The sequence below is a fragment of the Trachypithecus francoisi genome, unplaced genomic scaffold (assembly GCF_009764315.1).
Source record: "Trachypithecus francoisi isolate TF-2019V2 unplaced genomic scaffold, Tfra_2.0 Lachesis_group2, whole genome shotgun sequence".
Classification (NCBI taxonomy): Eukaryota; Metazoa; Chordata; class Mammalia; order Primates; family Cercopithecidae; genus Trachypithecus; species Trachypithecus francoisi.
The window spans coordinates 169,192,663-169,209,641 of record NW_022681465.1 but is presented as its reverse complement, the minus strand read 5'-3'; the positions used below and the strand labels follow the sequence as shown (position 1 = coordinate 169,209,641).

At 40.2% G+C, this 16,979-nt stretch overlaps 1 protein-coding gene across 1 annotated transcript in view; it reads left to right on the top strand.

The window, feature by feature from the left end:
* Positions 1-16,979, top strand: part of PRDM6 (PR/SET domain 6) — a 105,626-nt gene that overhangs the window by 84,196 nt on the left and 4,451 nt on the right. Inside the window, 2 exon segments of the mRNA XM_033181428.1 lie at positions 4,084-4,426; positions 13,498-13,674. Of these exon segments, the coding sequence (XP_033037319.1) occupies positions 4,084-4,426; positions 13,498-13,674 (520 nt within the window).

The following is a 16,979-nucleotide window of genomic DNA, read 5'->3' as shown; positions in this document are numbered from 1 at the left end:
CAGGGTCAGGCATGTAATAGATGCTCAGCAACTATTTGTGGACTGAATGAATGAACGAGGAAGGGGTAAACTGAACTCTATTTTATAGATCCTGAATTTGCCTCTCTCAATATTTTAACTGTCCAGATTTCATGAGTTCATGTTCTTGCTTGACGGTATCCTTTAAGGCTTTGGGAGTTTGCCCTCTTCCCCTTAATCTGCGTTTCCAGACTGAAGAGGTTGACTAGCTCAGTATTGCTTCATGCAGAAACCACGTCATCTTTTTGGTCATTTTAATAAACCATCTCTGCACCTTTTGCAGTTGTCTATGTTTTCTTTCTTGTGTTGGGATGAAATTTCTTGTCCTTTTTCTGAAAATTTCCTGTGTTTAGTTTATACCTTTAATGGCCATAGTCAGTGAGGCTGATATGTAAGAAGAATAATCTTGTCTTCTAAAAAGTGCTGCTTTAAATTGTTTTTAGGAGACAGGGTCTTGCTCTGTCACCCAGGCTGGAGTACAGTGGCATGATTATATATAATAGAGCATTGTAAACTATCATCACCCTACTGATCTATCAAACACTATATCTTATTTCTTCTACCAAACTATAAATTTCTACCCATTAATCAATCTCTCTTCATCCCTACTCCCCTGTCACCCACACATTCTTTTGTTTTAATATAAAGGTTATGTGACCTTAACAATTTTTTAGAATTAATCAATGAGGTTACTTTTTTTTTTTTTTTTTTTTTGAGATGGAGTTTCACTCTTGTTGCCCAGGCTGGAGTGCAGTGGCGTGGTCTTGGCTCACCGCAACCTCTGCCTCCCAGGTTCAAGTGATTCTCCCACCTCAGCCTCCCAAGTAGCTGGGATTACAGGCACGCGCCACCATACCTAACTAATTTTGTATTTAGTAGAGACAGGGTTTCTCCATGTTGGTCAGGCTGGTCTTGAACTCCCGACCTCAGGTGATCCACCCACCTCGGCCTCCCAAAGTGCTGGGATTACAGGCATGAGCCACCATGCCCGGCTCAATTAGGTTACTTTCTAGGAGTGTAAGTCAGAGCTCAGAATCTATCATCTACACTTAGAGTATTATTTGTATTATTTCCCCCAAAGGCATTTTATTCCATTTCCTACAGTGAAGCGGCTGGCCAGTGTTTCCCGCTCTCTTGCATGTTGATGACATCTTCATTCTATGGTTTTCTCACCATGCATTACTTCCTGTGAGTCTGAAATTGCCTGGGCTGTAAAGGCGTAGTGTCGCCTAAAACCTTGTGGGCTTGCCTATGCTTTGCCTCTTCTGGATTAGTAATGAAAAGGCCAAACAAGATGGTTCTACCCCAATCTCTGACAATGGTGCTGTTTTTATATTTTATTTTTTAAAATGCCAGAACATGGCAAAACATTCCTTCTTGTCTTTCAGTGCCTACTTAAAAAGTAACATTCTGTGTGCCATAAAATATTTTTTAAGTGTAAAAACGGTCCACAAATTCTATGTTGATTATATGCTTTTGCCCCAGAATTCAAATATACATAAATATTTGTATATAGAATAAAGACATACAAACATACATAGGTAGGTGTGTATAAGTATATGTATAACATAAGTATCTATAACATGTATATATATGTATAACGTAAGTATATATAACATGTGTATTTATATATATAGTACACACCAAACAATGTACTAGCTGTAAAAACATCCTTTAAATTTTGAAACACAGCTGTTGAGCAGAGATGCTATGAGCGTATGGTCAGAAAAAAAAATTCTGACTTACAAGTCTGAAAGCGAAAACTTGCCACCTAGATGTGTCCTTAAGTGAATGTGTGACCCAGGGCAAGTTACTGGACCTTCTTGGGACTTGGCTTTTGTCATTTGTAACAGGAGAAGGTAGGATTAGATCAGTGATTCTCAGCCCTGATTTCACTTTAGAAGCAGTTGGGGAACTTTAAAAAATGTAGATGCCCAGGCCCTGTGGAGAGATTATAATGTAGTTTTTAAAGATTCTCCTGTGTGAGTCTAATGTGCAGTAGCCAAGGTTAAGAACTGCCAACTAGACCAACTCTAGACTCTTTCCAGGTCTGCGAGTCTCTTGCTTTACTTTTCTTTCTTAAGACAGTATGGGCTATGCCGACAGAACCGTGCAGACAGAGCTAGTCCTCTGGTTGGATTTGCTTGACACATGTGATTCTGCAGAATGTTCTGAGTTGAAGAATGCTTAGGCAGCACACCTACCCCTTTCTGTGCCCACACATGGCATCTCCCTGTCCATTTGAGCACAGAGCTTCGTGGCAGTCACAGTCCCCTACCCTGGAGGATGCCTGCGTCTTCGTGCCAGGTAGCATTCTCAGTGATGGTCTGTGGCAGGGCATGAGGTGTGCTCCCAGGTCATGTGTTTCCTGCCACGCGGCCTTGAACCGGTGGCCAGTGGCCATAGTCTGCATTATTTTGTTACTTGCTATCACAATCTTTTTGCCAATCATCCTTTTCAAAATTTTTGGTCTCTAATTTCATTCTCTTGACCACCTGGTAACTTTAATCTCTCTGAGCCTTGAAATGACCCATAGATATAGTAGTTACTTAAAAAAAGAAAAATTTTTAAGCCTATTAGGTTCTAATCACTTCTGGACCTATGGAATGACCAGCATATAGTTTATAAATATTATTAACTCACTAACATCTTAATAAAAAGAACAACAAATTCTAGATATATTATTAGATTTATCTCCTCAGAAGTATTTCTTCTAGTTCTCTCCCCACTTCCACTGCCACCACCCCAGTTTAGGGCCATCTCCCTCACATCCATCACTTCTTCTATAATAAAAATGGTAGTTGCCATTCATGGTAGGCCCTGTAATAAGTACTTTCATTGATGTATTTAAACCTCATAAAAGGGGACTTTAAAGACGAGTATGCTAAGACTCACAGGGCCGAACATCTGTTGAGTGTCAACCATAGGTCAAGCTCTTTACTAAATGCTGCCTCTGCATTATGCCATTCAGTCCTGAGAGTGACTGTTTTACATTATATCAGGGACCAAATCATGGATTTAGATGTTCCATACTTGCCCAAGGCTAGTCAATAGTGGAGTTAAAACCTCAGCCATCTCAGCTACCACATCATGCTGCTATTATTTTTTAGAAGCGTTAGTACCACTGTCCTCATTTTGCAGATGGAATAACTGCGGCCCAGAGCTATTGAATAGTTTGCCTAAGACCACTAAGCTAATAAGAGGCAGAGGCAGGATTTGAACCTAGGTCTTTCGGATTCCAAAGCCTGCGTCACAAGCACCGCACTTGGTTGCCTCCTACCCCTTTCCTTATCCACTTGCATCGCGTCTGTAAATCAGGTCTCTCTCAAGCCCTTCCTGAACACTGGTTCTATTTTTCTTGCTATCCCTCTGCTCAGAAATGGTCTGTATCTGTTTCCTAGGTCTGAAGTCTCTTATTTATTTGGACTTTTAAGGCCCTCTGAGGTCTCCTTCTGACCCCCAATCATTATTCCTAGAGTGACCAGATCCCGTGCCTTGCTTAGTCAGTCCATCTCCCTTACTATCCCACCTGATGGTAGACGTCTCCTGCCTCCAGGTGTCTTTCATCTTGTTCATCTCTTCAAATAGCTTTTCCTGGATACCTATCCTGTGCTGCCAAGGTCTGGAGGAAAGCCTGAAATTCTCCACCAGTCAAGCTGAATCTATTTTCTCTGTGCTGCTCAGGGCTACCCTCTCTGGGCAACATCCCCTGCTCACTCCCTCTCCCTTGCTGTGCCTCCCATCTACACTCCCTCCAGGCATAGGTGCAGTGTGGTGCTCACTATGGACTCCTGTATTTCTCAAGTCGTAAGTGAACTCCATGAGGGCAAAGACCATGTAAAACAATCCTGAGCATATAGTAGTTGCTTAATAAATAGGCATCAGATGAGTTATTAATTTGTGATAATAGTTTTTTCCCCTCAAATCAGATGGTTATGTTAATTCTGAGTCCAGAAACACAAATTCTTAAAATGTTGATTTATTTGATTTTTTTAAAGTATGTGTTACTGTGGTTATTTTAAAGGCTAGTAAAACTGATCTTCTAAACTATTGCTGTTCTCCTAGTAAATGTCCCTTCAACGGTAATGGAAGCCATGTGCAGACAAGACGCCCTGCAGCCCTTCAACAAAGGCAGCAAACTCGCCCCTGCCAGCCAGCAGCGCTCCGTTGTTTTCCCCCAGACTCCGTGCAGCAGGAACTTCTCTCTTCTGGATAAATCTGGGCCCATTGAATCAGGATTTAATCAAATCAATGTGAAAAACCAGCGAGTCCTTGCGAGCCCAACTTCCACAAGCCAGCTCCACTCGGAGTTCAGTGACTGGCATCTTTGGAAATGTGGGCAGTGCTTTAAGACTTTCACCCAGCGGATCCTCTTACAGATGCACGTGTGCACACAGAACCCCGACAGGTAACCCTGACACTCACTGCTGACAGTGTGTTTGCTTAGTGAGACCCACTGCTTGCCTGCCCGCCAACTTCTGAGCACCTCCACAGGGGAAGCCTTGTGATAAGTGGTGTCTGCATTCTGGAAGGTCAGAGAGAAATGTGAGACCACTGCTTGACTTTCTTGCATATAAGGGCTGCACAGAAAGGTTGGTAGCTGCAGAGAGGAATCTGCACTTGCTTGCCAAACAGTTCTGCCCAAGCCTGAAAGGGAGAGAAATAGAAGGAATGTTTATGAATATCATAGATGGAAAAATGAGGTCAGGATAATTAGAATCTTCTCTGTCTTCCAAAGATAATATAGTTGGCTGCTGGGCTGCTGTCATAGTCATTTCAGGGTTCACCTCCAGTGTGCCGTGGGTATGAACTTAATTAAGTACTAAGAGGTAATGAATTGGAATTTTTTGCTTAGTGCTATTTTTCTTCAGAGCATGCAAACCCATAAATCCTGCAAAGCTGTCAAAAGGAAATACCTACTCTGCTAGTGATGTGGAGGAAAACAGATGCCACTTATTCAATAAACTAATATCCACACAGAAGAAAAATGTTGACTAGATACCTCAGAGTCAAAGTTGGTTTGAAAGTTTGTCAATAAAGAATTTTATGGCCATGAACTGAGGATGAAATTTAGCTGAACAAGTGAATTAAAATTTCAGGTACTCTGACGAGTGGCACAGTAGATATAATGGAACTATTATTTATGAATCAAAACCGGTTTATTTGACAGTTTTGATAGCTGGGAGCGCAAAAGACAAAAATCAAATTAATTCAATAAGAAAGGATTGCTTGTATTTTTATCTCTCCTTCATGTGCTATGAAAACTTGATTAAAACCCAAGTATCTAAGAATAGCATTCAAAATGCACTTTGAATATAAAAGCAGAAGATAATTTTTGAAGCTGGGGTAGGAAAGTTGGAAGCAGGGCTCTTGGGTTATTTTCTTAATTTTCCCACTAATTTAAGCAAGCCACTTGGCTTTCCTCGCCTAATAATGTACACCCAGCTCTTCCCTCCCAGCTCTGTAGGATACACAGTGTGCCTAGAAAACCCAAGCAGAGTCAGGGAGGATGGAGGTGTGGGGGAGAGGGAGTGGATATTTTGTAAAATAATACTAATCAGTTACAGGATACATATGCACATTACACATGCATAGATTTGTATTTGTGCTGTTGGAAAAACCACTTGCTTAGCATCAACATTGCTGTAGCTAATTAATGTTGAAACACTAATTAGGGTTGTTAAGGCAGCTGTGTCTTCACAATCTTTATTTTCAATAGGCGAGCCCCTGGTGAGAATATCAACAGACTTCTGCACATCTTAGTACTGTTGGTGTAGAGGTGATACAAAAGTTTGAAAATGTTTTCCTCATTTAGAAAGGATTTCTTTTTTTAAAATTTGCCTTCCTTGCAAGTATATGTAGAACCTCAAGATATGTCTCTTCTAAGTTTGCAAAGCGTTTTAGTAGTCTTTAAAATACAGAAGATGCATTAAAATCTGATTATAAGCTTGCTTTTTAAATAGAGTGAATTTAGGTGGTTGGATCTATTATTTGCAAAGTTTCATTATAGTCATAATAACTAATTATGCCAGGTAAAATAAAATAATAGTTGAAAATTTCTGGATAGTAGAACTTTCAAAGTTTAGCTTTGAGGATGAGATGAGATGAATTTATGCTGAATGCCATATAAAGCAGTGAAACCATTTCATGGTAAGTAGATACTGAAACAGACTGTTTTGTCTGACCTCAGTTACACTTAGAAAATCATATGTGTGGGGCCAGGTGCGGTGGCTCATGCCTATAATCCCAGCACTTTGGGAGGCTGAGGCAGGTGGATCATGAGGTCAGGAGATCCAGACCATCCTGGCTAACATGGTGAAACCTCGTCTCTACTAAAAACACAAAAAATTAGCCAAGTGTGGTGGCGGGCACCTGTAGTCCCAGCTACTCGGGACGCTGAGGCAGGAGAATGGCATGAATCCATGAGATGGAGCTTGCAGTGAGCCGAGATCGCGCCACTGCATGCCAGCCTGGGCAACAGAGAGAGACTCCATCTCAAAAACAACAACAACAACAAAAAAATATATATATGTATGTATGTGTTTTGATGTCTGTCCTGTAAAATAATAGTCATAATTCGTAATATACTTATGTCTATTATCAGAAAAAGTACCTGAAAAACTAGAATGCTTACATATTCAAAATACATTTCAGTGGGAGATTGTTAGGTCTGTACTGATTCCAAGCTAATTTAGAGTTATTGGCAAAAATCTAGGCGGCATGAGACTCCTGTCTTATCATGGACCCTGATGGGCCTATTTGATTCAGATGTCCAAGTGTGGAATTGCCAGCCTCTCCAGATGAGGTGAAGTAATGGGCTTGTTATCTGGGAGGGTGCCAGAGTAGGATTAAATTACTGAAGCAGTGGGTTCCTTCCCTGCACTTTGTTGGTAAAGACTTGAGAGGTGTTCACCATCATTCTTCAGTAAGTTAAAATAAAAAATTACTTCAAAAGATCAGTTCCTTTATAAGCAAAGTAATAAAGTACAATGTTTCTTAGTCATGATGAGGAGATGCTTGAATTACACCATCACATCTGTGTTGATTGTTGAAGATAAGGGGAAATAGAGGGAGATACCCCGTCACTTGGACCCCCTAGTTTCATTCTAGATCCATAATTTGCTTTTAGTATAAAGGGCTGGAATGGCTCATTTCCGTTCTGGAACCCAGGATGCTCTCTGTTTGTACCAGAAAGTTTGGAGGTAAAAGATACTCTCCATAATTTCTTAACCACATGGGTGAATTACTAAATGGAAAAATATACAGAACTATAATGGAACATCAAATTTGTTCCTGACAGTAGCTATGTTTGGAACCTGTTTATGGTTATTATCCACGTGGATTACAACTGCTGAATACAGGTTGAGTATCCCTTGTCCAAAATTCTTGGGACCAGAAGAGTTTTTTGATTTTGGGTTGTTTTGGATTTGGGATGTTTGCATTATATTCACTGGGTTAGCATGCCAAATCTGAAAATCTGAAATCTGAAATGCACCAGTGAGCATTTCCTTTGAGCATCATGTTGCTGTTCATAAAATTTTGGATTTTGGAGCATTTTGGATTTTCATATTTGGGATGCTCAACCCCATGCATATATTCTTTAGTGATTGATTCCATAGATCAGCTGGCCTTTAGTCTTTAGCCATATATGCCCATTCAGCCATTCACAGTGAAAAGGCTGAATAGTTAGAAAGCATTTCCCTTGTTCAAAAAACTCAAAAGCTTTTATTTTGATAGGAAAATCTTGCTAGAACCAGGTACAAGAAAGGCAAGAAAGGGGGACATAGGAGACAAAATCAGAAGGTAAAACAAGTTAGAGTTTCAAACGAGTCCAAATTTGAAACAGGCCCTTGAATCTGAGGTCCAAATGATTTTTTATTCAATGGACTGAATATTTGGCCATGAAACCCCAGATATTTGAACCTCCATCCAAACAGACTTTGTGTCTATATTCATGAGCTTTTTCATGTGAGGTACCATCAAAAGTCTATGCCTTGATAAAAAGGAAAGAAATCCGTAGATGCTCAGGGATCCCAGCCTCACTTTTTTTTTTTTTAACCGCTGCATTATTCACATTTAACACATTAAAAAAAAAAAAATCTGTCTGACCTGGCAAAGTAAAAATCAGCACTAAAGACAAAAAACACACCCATGAGGGTACAGGAGCCACGGAATTATTATTTCTTGATTTTGTTCTGTCAAACAAGCAAAACCGAAAATCTTCCTCCTTTTTGCCAGGCTACTGACTTTTTCTTTTCCTGAATAAATTCGAAGAGAAGAAGCTGCTGGAATCTAAATCAACCAGAATTTTGTTCAGGGACTTTATAAACATTTGGGGTTTTGCATAAGCTTATTGCCTAGGCCAAAGTAGCTTTTCTTGCTTTTGCTTGTACCAGGAGTTAGAAATCCCTTTTCTCTTCTGTTTTTCTGCTGCAGAAACTCTCAACACTTCCATTGGGGCGGTATGGTGGTGGGGGGTATGCTCCAAAAAGGGGTAAGCAAAGCCTTCAATCACAGTGGATTGTTTTCTGACAAGTATGTTCTCTTTTATTTTCTGCAGAAAGTGTCTTTATAATGCTTATTTTTATTTTGCATCCCTTTTCTTTTCCTTTCTCCTTTTTGACTGTTTATGCCACATGGGGCAAGACTGCCTTCAGCCTCCTGGGCACACCGTCACCTATTCACATTTGTGTTTTAAGTATCATTGTTTGTAAGAGATATGGTGGGACCAGAGGCTAAAATGACATTAGAAGGGGCTCTCTGATGGGGGGGGCCTGGAGAAAATTCATCGTCATAGTTTCTTAGAATGTATCAGTGTTCTTGTGTCCCACTTCTTCCCTGTCCACCAAGTGTGAAGGTTATCTTCTTTCTAGCTTTGATGTTCTTCAGGCTCTTTGGTCTTGCCCTTCTGTCACTGTCCTGAAATATTTTTCTCCTTACGTAGAACTAACTTCTTTTCTCACTCCACACAGCCAGCAGTGACCTAAGTAATCTCCCTTTGAAGTCTTGGGAGATTTGCACTTGGGCTGGCTGATGTTGAGCAAGGAGAGAATGTGGCCCCAACTGAACAAGTTTTGTCCTGGAGGCCATGAAAGAAAAATCAAAGCAGGATTAATATTTTTAAGCCAAACCATACTTAATTTTGTTGAATGTTTCATCCTTTTCCCATGTATACACCAAACCAATTACAGATTAAAAGCAAATTAATTGCACATTTTACCGGAGTTATCTTTGGCAAAGGAGCTGCCAGTGACCAGGAGTGCCAGGGGATGTACAGGATTGTCTCTCTGCCTTCTTTCCGCTTAAACATTTACCAGCATTGATATATACCAACTAAATCTACCCAGGTGTTTTCTGTTCTTCAGTTATTTCTTTCTTAAATAAGGAGCACTTTTCTGTTTTTTCATCAAGCTGGATATTTCTGTGTCAGAACTAGCCACACAAAGCTATTTACATTTAAATTAATCCAAATTAAGTAAAATAGTACTTCAGTTTCTCAGGCACACTAGCCACACATGAAGTGTGCAGCAGTTGCATGTGGCTTGTGGCTCCAGTATTGGGTAGCTCAGAAACAGAATTGCTCCATCATTAGACAACGCTACTAAAGATCTCAAATGGTAAAAAAAAAAAAAAAAGCCATAAATTACTTGTGATTGTGAGATACTGTCCCTTTGTGAGGCATGCTCATTGCCTTTGCTTTGAGAAGAATGAAGTGCTGTATGTCTGTGATGATTTGGAGAGAATAAAGTGCTTTAAAAAGGAGATTTTGGGGCTGGGCGCAGTGGCTCGCACCTGTAATCCCAGCACTTTGGGAGGCCAAGTCAGGCAGATCACTTGAGCCCAGGAGTTTGAGACCAGCCTGGGCAACCTGGTGAAACCCTGTCTCTACAAAAAATATAAAAAGTAGCTGGGCGTGGTGGCACATGCCTGTAGTCTCAGCTACGCAGGAGGCTGAGAGGTGGAAGGATCACTTGAGCACGGCAGTTTGAGGCTGCAGTGAGCCTAGATTACACCATTGTACTCCAGCCTGGGCAACAGAGTGAGAACCCTGTCTCAAAAAATTAAAAAAATTAAAGAAGATTTCCATTTAGTTGTGCAATGTCATGAGATCCTGGAAAGAGTAAAGCTAAACCCAGCACTCATGAACGTCAGTCCTTATGAGTGTCTCCGAGTATGAAACATCAAGGGAGGCAGAACTTCAGAATTGATTATATCCAGAAGTTTAATAAGTCTTACCTTTTGACCAGACCTTGGAAAATTAATGGGAATGTTGATTTGTCAGAATAAAAAGCTGAGTAATGACAATTAATTGTGTGCCCCAAAGGCCCTTCGGCTGTATATTGAGAGATGTGGAGTTAGGGTGGGCTAATTGAAACGTGCAAACATAGTCTTAACTCATGTGACCAGTTGTCCCAAAAGAAGTTGTGATGCCTGGGTTGTGATAATAATGTTTCCTAAGTTCTGCTATTGGTCCTGAAGATTTAATTTTTGAATGTATTCCTGTGTCCCTGGATGAAACCCTAGGCACATAATCAATTTTAAAATTACTTTTTGATCATTTTCTTTTATTCATATTTTAAGGAAATATTGAAAATACAAGACAGTTTAGAGGAACCTTGTCTACTTACAGTGTAACTTCTGTACTTTCTAAGGGCTAAATTTCTATAAATTTTGAGGCTGAAAGAGACACTGTTATTACAGTGACAGGTGAGGTACATCCTTCAGCTCTAAATTCTATACAGAATCGGTCTCTGCAAAGGTGAATGTGACCAGGTAGTCTAAAATCTTATTTTTCAATGTACTTAAGAATGAAGGAATATTGCTTAACTTTTAGAGATTAACTAAAACAAGGTTTGGTCCTATATTTTGGTACTTGATTTTCTTACTCTGAATTTTCAACTTTTTACCAATGCATTTAGATTTTCCATATTCCAATGAGCATGCACACACACACACAACCATAGAAAGCTCCATGTATAGGGAGCTGGCTTGTAGACGTGATGGAGGATAGAGATCATATTGGTGATGCTGTATCATGGGAGGCAGTGTATTGTACAGATTTCCTGGGTGCTGCATATTTGTCAATTACCTGAAAGCAAGAATAAGCATGGTGAGATGCAAGAGATCATCATCTTCAGTCCATTCCCCTTAACAGGTAGATGAGAAAACAGGTCAGGGAAGTTGAGTGGCTTGTCCAAATGCCACAGCTGATCAGAGTCAGGGGCCCTATCTCTCCCGTTCTAGCCCCTTCCATTCAGTTAAACTGAGTTCTACGAAGTTTTAACAACTGCCATAGGTCACTGCATCCCTAGCATATGCCTCTCAAGCCGGTGCCAGGCAAAGGTGATGTTTTAGAATCCGATTTGCCTTCCATTGGTGTTACTTTGATATAAGAATTCAACATAAGCCTCTCTGTGGTCGTTTCTGCTCTCCTGTGTGTAAATCTTTACCACCATGAACTATTAACATAAAAAGGATGGATTGACTTCTGACTGAAAAATAAATCACCCCAACTTTTGACAGCAGAGTTAGAAAAAAAAGAAAAGATTAATTGGTTTTATTTAGTGGCTTATTGTTTATTGCAGTAGCTATTAAAAATAGATAACCAGAGGCTAATAAATGTTAATAGTCCCTTCACTATTAGAAAAATCAATTGTCAGTGGATATAGCATATATTAATATATTATTTTGTTTATCATCTTCAATAACACTTAAGAAAATTCAACCCTGAGAGAACTGTTTTTTCAGGAACCCTTTAAGGTTAATATTTACCACAAAGAAGAGATTTGGCAGGAGGACATTTTCATCTATGTATAATTTTAATGGCTTTCAAAGGATTATTTTATAATTATAATAAAATGCATGTGTAATTTGGCAAGATTGATAAACTCCTTAACAAAGGCTTTTTATATATTTCTTTGAAACTTTTTTGAGAGCAGTTAGATAGATTTCTAAATGTATGTAATTAAAATTGTATAGTATTGAGTTATTGACCAATCCTGGGCTATTAATCAAGCTAAAAAATTCTACAATCAGGGCTCAGTGTGCTGAAGCCTGGTAAAATAATAGTATTTGTGTTCAGTGAGGCAAGTAGCCACAATTAAGCAGTTCACTTGACAAATGAGAGGGTACACTTTATTTTGCACTTAATTGAATTGTTGTACATGCTCGGTCACCATTGTCTCCTAGCCCTTCATTTTGGTTTCTGGTCGTTGGAGCTTATGCATTTGTTAAAGGTTGAGCAATTAAGTCTGCTTTCACCATTGGTTTCTAAATGCAGCCAGAAATGTCTGGCTCACAAGCCAGGGCTTAGTGAATGCTGTTAATATCCCTCACGACAGATTATTAATTATCTGAACAAAAATTTTGATAAACAAGTTAGAACCCTGTCAAGGAATGATATGAAATAGCTTCAAATAGGGAAAACTCCCCGGGTTTTATATCACTCACCAGATTCTGCTTAAGTAAGCAGAAGAACTTCTGTAGAGAAGACAGAATTTTAATCTATTTTATGAAAACCAAAAATTGATTTACTTCTCGTGAACTGGGAAGAATGTGCTCTGATAATCTTGCTAATTATCAGGTATTTGTCACCACTTCCTTCCATTTGCTTTTGCATCAGAGTCATCCTTCTGCAAGCATAGTGACATCCCATCATTTCTGTGCTGCTGTAAATCATGCCTTGCTGCCAGATTCAAATGGGGAGGTGATGTTCAAGAGAAAGATCTGGTGGATAAGTATTTGGAGGAGGAAATAGTAGATAGAAGTCAGGATATCTTTGACAAAGAGACACATCTGGGTGTACATCTGTGTTCATCTGTGCAATACCAGTGATTATGCTGTAAGTCCACCACAGTTTAATATCTATTAAAACACGCATGTAACTTGCTGACTTGCCTGCGTGTTTACCTGGTACTTAGAGTAAGGTCCAAACATCCTAGCAAATGGCCTTAGTATCAAGAGCTTGTGTCCTGGGAGGACAGTTTATCCTCAGTTTTCTGAACTGACAGAGATAATAGCAACTGCTTTCTCTGTCCCAGGGGATTATTGTGAAGATTACATTGGATAACTGATTTTAAAGCACTTTGAAAAGATAAAAGTGCCATGGAAGCATAAGAGACAATTATATATTTTCTCTTGTAACAGTCTGCTTAATGAAGTCTGTACTTTCACTGCTTACAAAAGTACCCTAACATTTGCCTGGAGGAAGATAAAAATAAGAACTTAGGGGTTTCCAAAGTGGTATAATTAGTACTGGAAAGGGATATTCATTTGGGAATTGATGTGTCTCAGCAGCTCTGTGAATTTTGTTCCTGTGGCAACAAGTAAAGTAGTGGGAATCCAGTGGCCAAAACTCTATGCCCTGTCTTAGAAACTGAAAAGATGTCACCAAAAAGTTTTGGTCCCTTGTCATAGGATTCTGACTTCCACTGACCAATGCAGAAAATAATGACCAGGCAGTCTGTTTATTTGTTTCAGACCCTACCAATGCGGCCACTGCTCCCAGTCCTTTTCCCAACCTTCAGAACTGAGGAACCACGTGGTCACTCACTCTAGTGACCGGCCTTTCAAGTGCGGCTACTGTGGTCGTGCCTTTGCCGGGGCCACCACCCTCAACAACCACATCCGAACCCACACTGGAGAAAAGCCCTTCAAGTAAGTAGCGGCTAACCCTCCACCCTCTCTTTCTCTTAGCCTTTCCCAAGAGCCAGCAGATGCATCAGCACAGTGCTGCCCAGCTTAGCCAGCTGGCAAAGGCTGCTTGGAAGGCCAGTGTCCAGGCTGCAAACGAATCTGCTTGTTTAGTGGCTGACATTTGAAAAATGAAGTCAGGAAACCTACGCACTGGTCCTGGCTCAAGTTTCCAACCTTGGTCATGAGACGGATCTTCTGGGTCTGTTTTCTCCTCATTAAAATAAGGAGGTAGGAGTAAATAATTTTAATATATTTCGTTTCAGTTCCTGATGATCTGTGCTTCTGGAATTTTATCTAGGAGCCACACAGAGCTCCTGTGACCATCAGCAAGCCTTATGATCATCAGAAAGGTGACCACAAATGTAGAACATCAGAATAATCTCCTCTTGGAGAACTTGAACCCTTCAGGATTCTGATGAAATATATCCTCCTTTTCCCTATGTGTTAGAGTTTGAACCTATTATAGCAGCCAACTTGTGACTTTTCAGTGAATACTTCGGACTTTAGAATTACCATGTTGGTGAAAAAAGAAAAACAAAACCAAACCCAGAGTACATTGACTTATTGAGGATTCAGGGAATTTGGAAAGAGATGGAGTTGAATTCTAAGGGTTTTGGCATCTGAGCAAGGGAGTGTGCTTCTACACATGGCACACTCATCCAAATGGTGGGCATCGGAATCATGCAAGATGGTCTATTCATTCACTTGTTCACTCATTCATTCGTTTACTCATTCAGTTATATATGTGTTCATTCATTCAGCAAGCATTTACTGAGTATGTACTTTTGTGCTAGGCACCCTGCTAGGTACAGGAGATACAAAGGTGAATGAGATTTAGCCGTTCCTCCTTTTCTCCATCTTTGAAAACTTCATAGTCTAAGGGGAAGCCCAATTAGTAAATGTATGATAGGGTGAAAAGTGCAACAGTACAAAAGTAAGACATGTATGTATGATGTTTCACAGTAGCACAGAAATGGAGTCATCAATGCTGTCTGGTGGAGATGATGTTTCAGATGTGTTTTGAAGGATGAGTAGGAGCTTTCTAGACATACGGGGTGTGGGGGAAGGTATTTCTGGCAGTCCAAACAGCAGGTGGAAAGGCCTGAGAGTGTGATCCAGCATACGTGGTTGATTGGTGTTCTCAGAGCAGTTTTTATGGTCTGTGTAATGAACTCTTTTCAGTTCAACCCTCTTACAGCTCTCTTCACTCATTTGCTATACTGGCTTTTTCTGTTTGAGAAGCAGAATTAAAAGAGCATAGAGTTACCCCCTTATGTACCTTCTGTGGGACAAGATCAAGCAAGAGAGGAAATGACTCAGGCAGTAGGAGACTAATCCCCTTGCTCAGCCTCAGCCAAGAAGTCTTCGTGGAGCCTCATTACCCAGGATTTTCCATCCAGACCTGCTGTCGTGGCACACTTTGTGCTCAGCCTGAGGCCAGGCTCGGCTCGGGAAACAGAGTCCTGTGGTCTGGGTCCTGCCTTCCTCTCTGTCTGCCAGTGAAGGGAGAAGCTCATAAAAGATGGTGATTGTCCCTCTTCTCCTCAATAATTAGTTACTTTATTCAGCATTCTTAACTATTCTCCAACATAGTTTAATTTATGGTATTAATAATGAAAATAGTGATAATTTTTGTTGCAGTACATAGGTGCAGCTTGTTCACTGCATAAGAGCATCTGGCTAAGGGGGCAGGATGGGGCCTAAAATCCAGTCTGCACTATGCCAACCATGTTGTGCCCCCTGAGGCTGCAATAGCCCAAAGAGGGCATCTTTTTCTAATTCATCCTAAGGAGCTGCATGGGCTACCACAGTCCTAGGAGTTCCCTATCACCAGTGCTTGTATACTACCTAGTGGACGTTGTCATTGCTCTCAGGCCTGAGCCCCATAGGGTTCCTAGATTCTGGCTTCACCACTGCTCTGGAGGAGGGTGTTGACAATGAGTGGCATGTTGCCTGTGCCTTTGAGCAAGAGAGCTTTTCGAAAGCAGAGATACAGGAGGGTTCAGGACCCTTCTGGCCCCTTATATTAGAAAGGGCAGCCAGACAAATACAGTGCCAGGAATCAGATTGATTCTTATCTTGTTGCTGTGTAAATAGATTTTAGTAATTAATTGAAGAGGTTTCAGGGTCAAAATGGGAAATAGATTTCTATTAATGTTAAGGTGTTACTTATGTGTAACCTTGTTGACTCCACTCAGTTTTTTCCCCTTAACATCTGTTTTTGTCGTGTTTCCAATAGAATTACCATTTAACTTAATTTCAATTCATCAGATTAATATTTGAAGGGCTTTGATGATTGTAGTTTTCCTTTTCCAAAAGTATTTTTTGTAATCATACCTACTTTCATCTGGAAAAAAAAGGAAACAACCAAGGCTGTTGGCTTAAATTCTGTGTATATGTTTTAGTTCTTTCTGTTCCTACTCTTATCTAGACAGCCACATGCTGTAGTTTTTTTTTTTTTAATTTATCAAATAGATATTCCCAGGGGAGAGCTGAGTGCATGCTTATTTTGAAAGTGCAAGATTTAAACATCTTCTAGGAAATGGAAAGTTAAATCCTTTAGTGTATACAACCAGGTCTTTCAGAATTGATCTATCCCAAGGGAATTTTGGGAATCTTCCAACCATAGCTCATGGATATTCATCCCATGGACATTTGTAAATATTATGAAGATATCCTTTTACAAGCTTATAAAACAAACATTTTAAGAAATCTTTTTTTTTTCCAAATTAGTCAATAAAATGGGTTTCTTTACAACAGTTAATTTTACTACTTCAACTAATGGGTATTGGCTTAAACAATGTTACAAAGAGGAGAAGAATCTTGTAAAGGCACACAGCCCTCAATTGTATGTCTTGGGGAGCTTCCAAATAGATGCCCCAGATGGCTCAGTCCCCAAATTGTCCCACCCACTCAGGGCTCAGGAGCCTTTACAGAATTCTCAGGGTTGAGCTGAGATTGAGCTTGCCATGTCAGAGAAAGCCCTTTCCAACTTCTAAAATCTTCTGCTGAGAAGTGGTTTTTGAAGGCATATCAAGATTACTGCCATCCAAAAAAGGCTGCAGAAGATTTGGCATGAAGAGGTCAGAGTTTCATTCCAGGCTTTGCCTCATATCTGATTGGCTGAAATTCCACTGAACGATTCCATCTCCCAGGTTCTAGGTAGGTGATGGGCCTGTCAGCAGCTACCCTAGGCTGTAGACTTAGGATTTCTAAGATAAAGGAGCATGTACGAAAAATAAAAATCAGAAGATCACATTGAACGT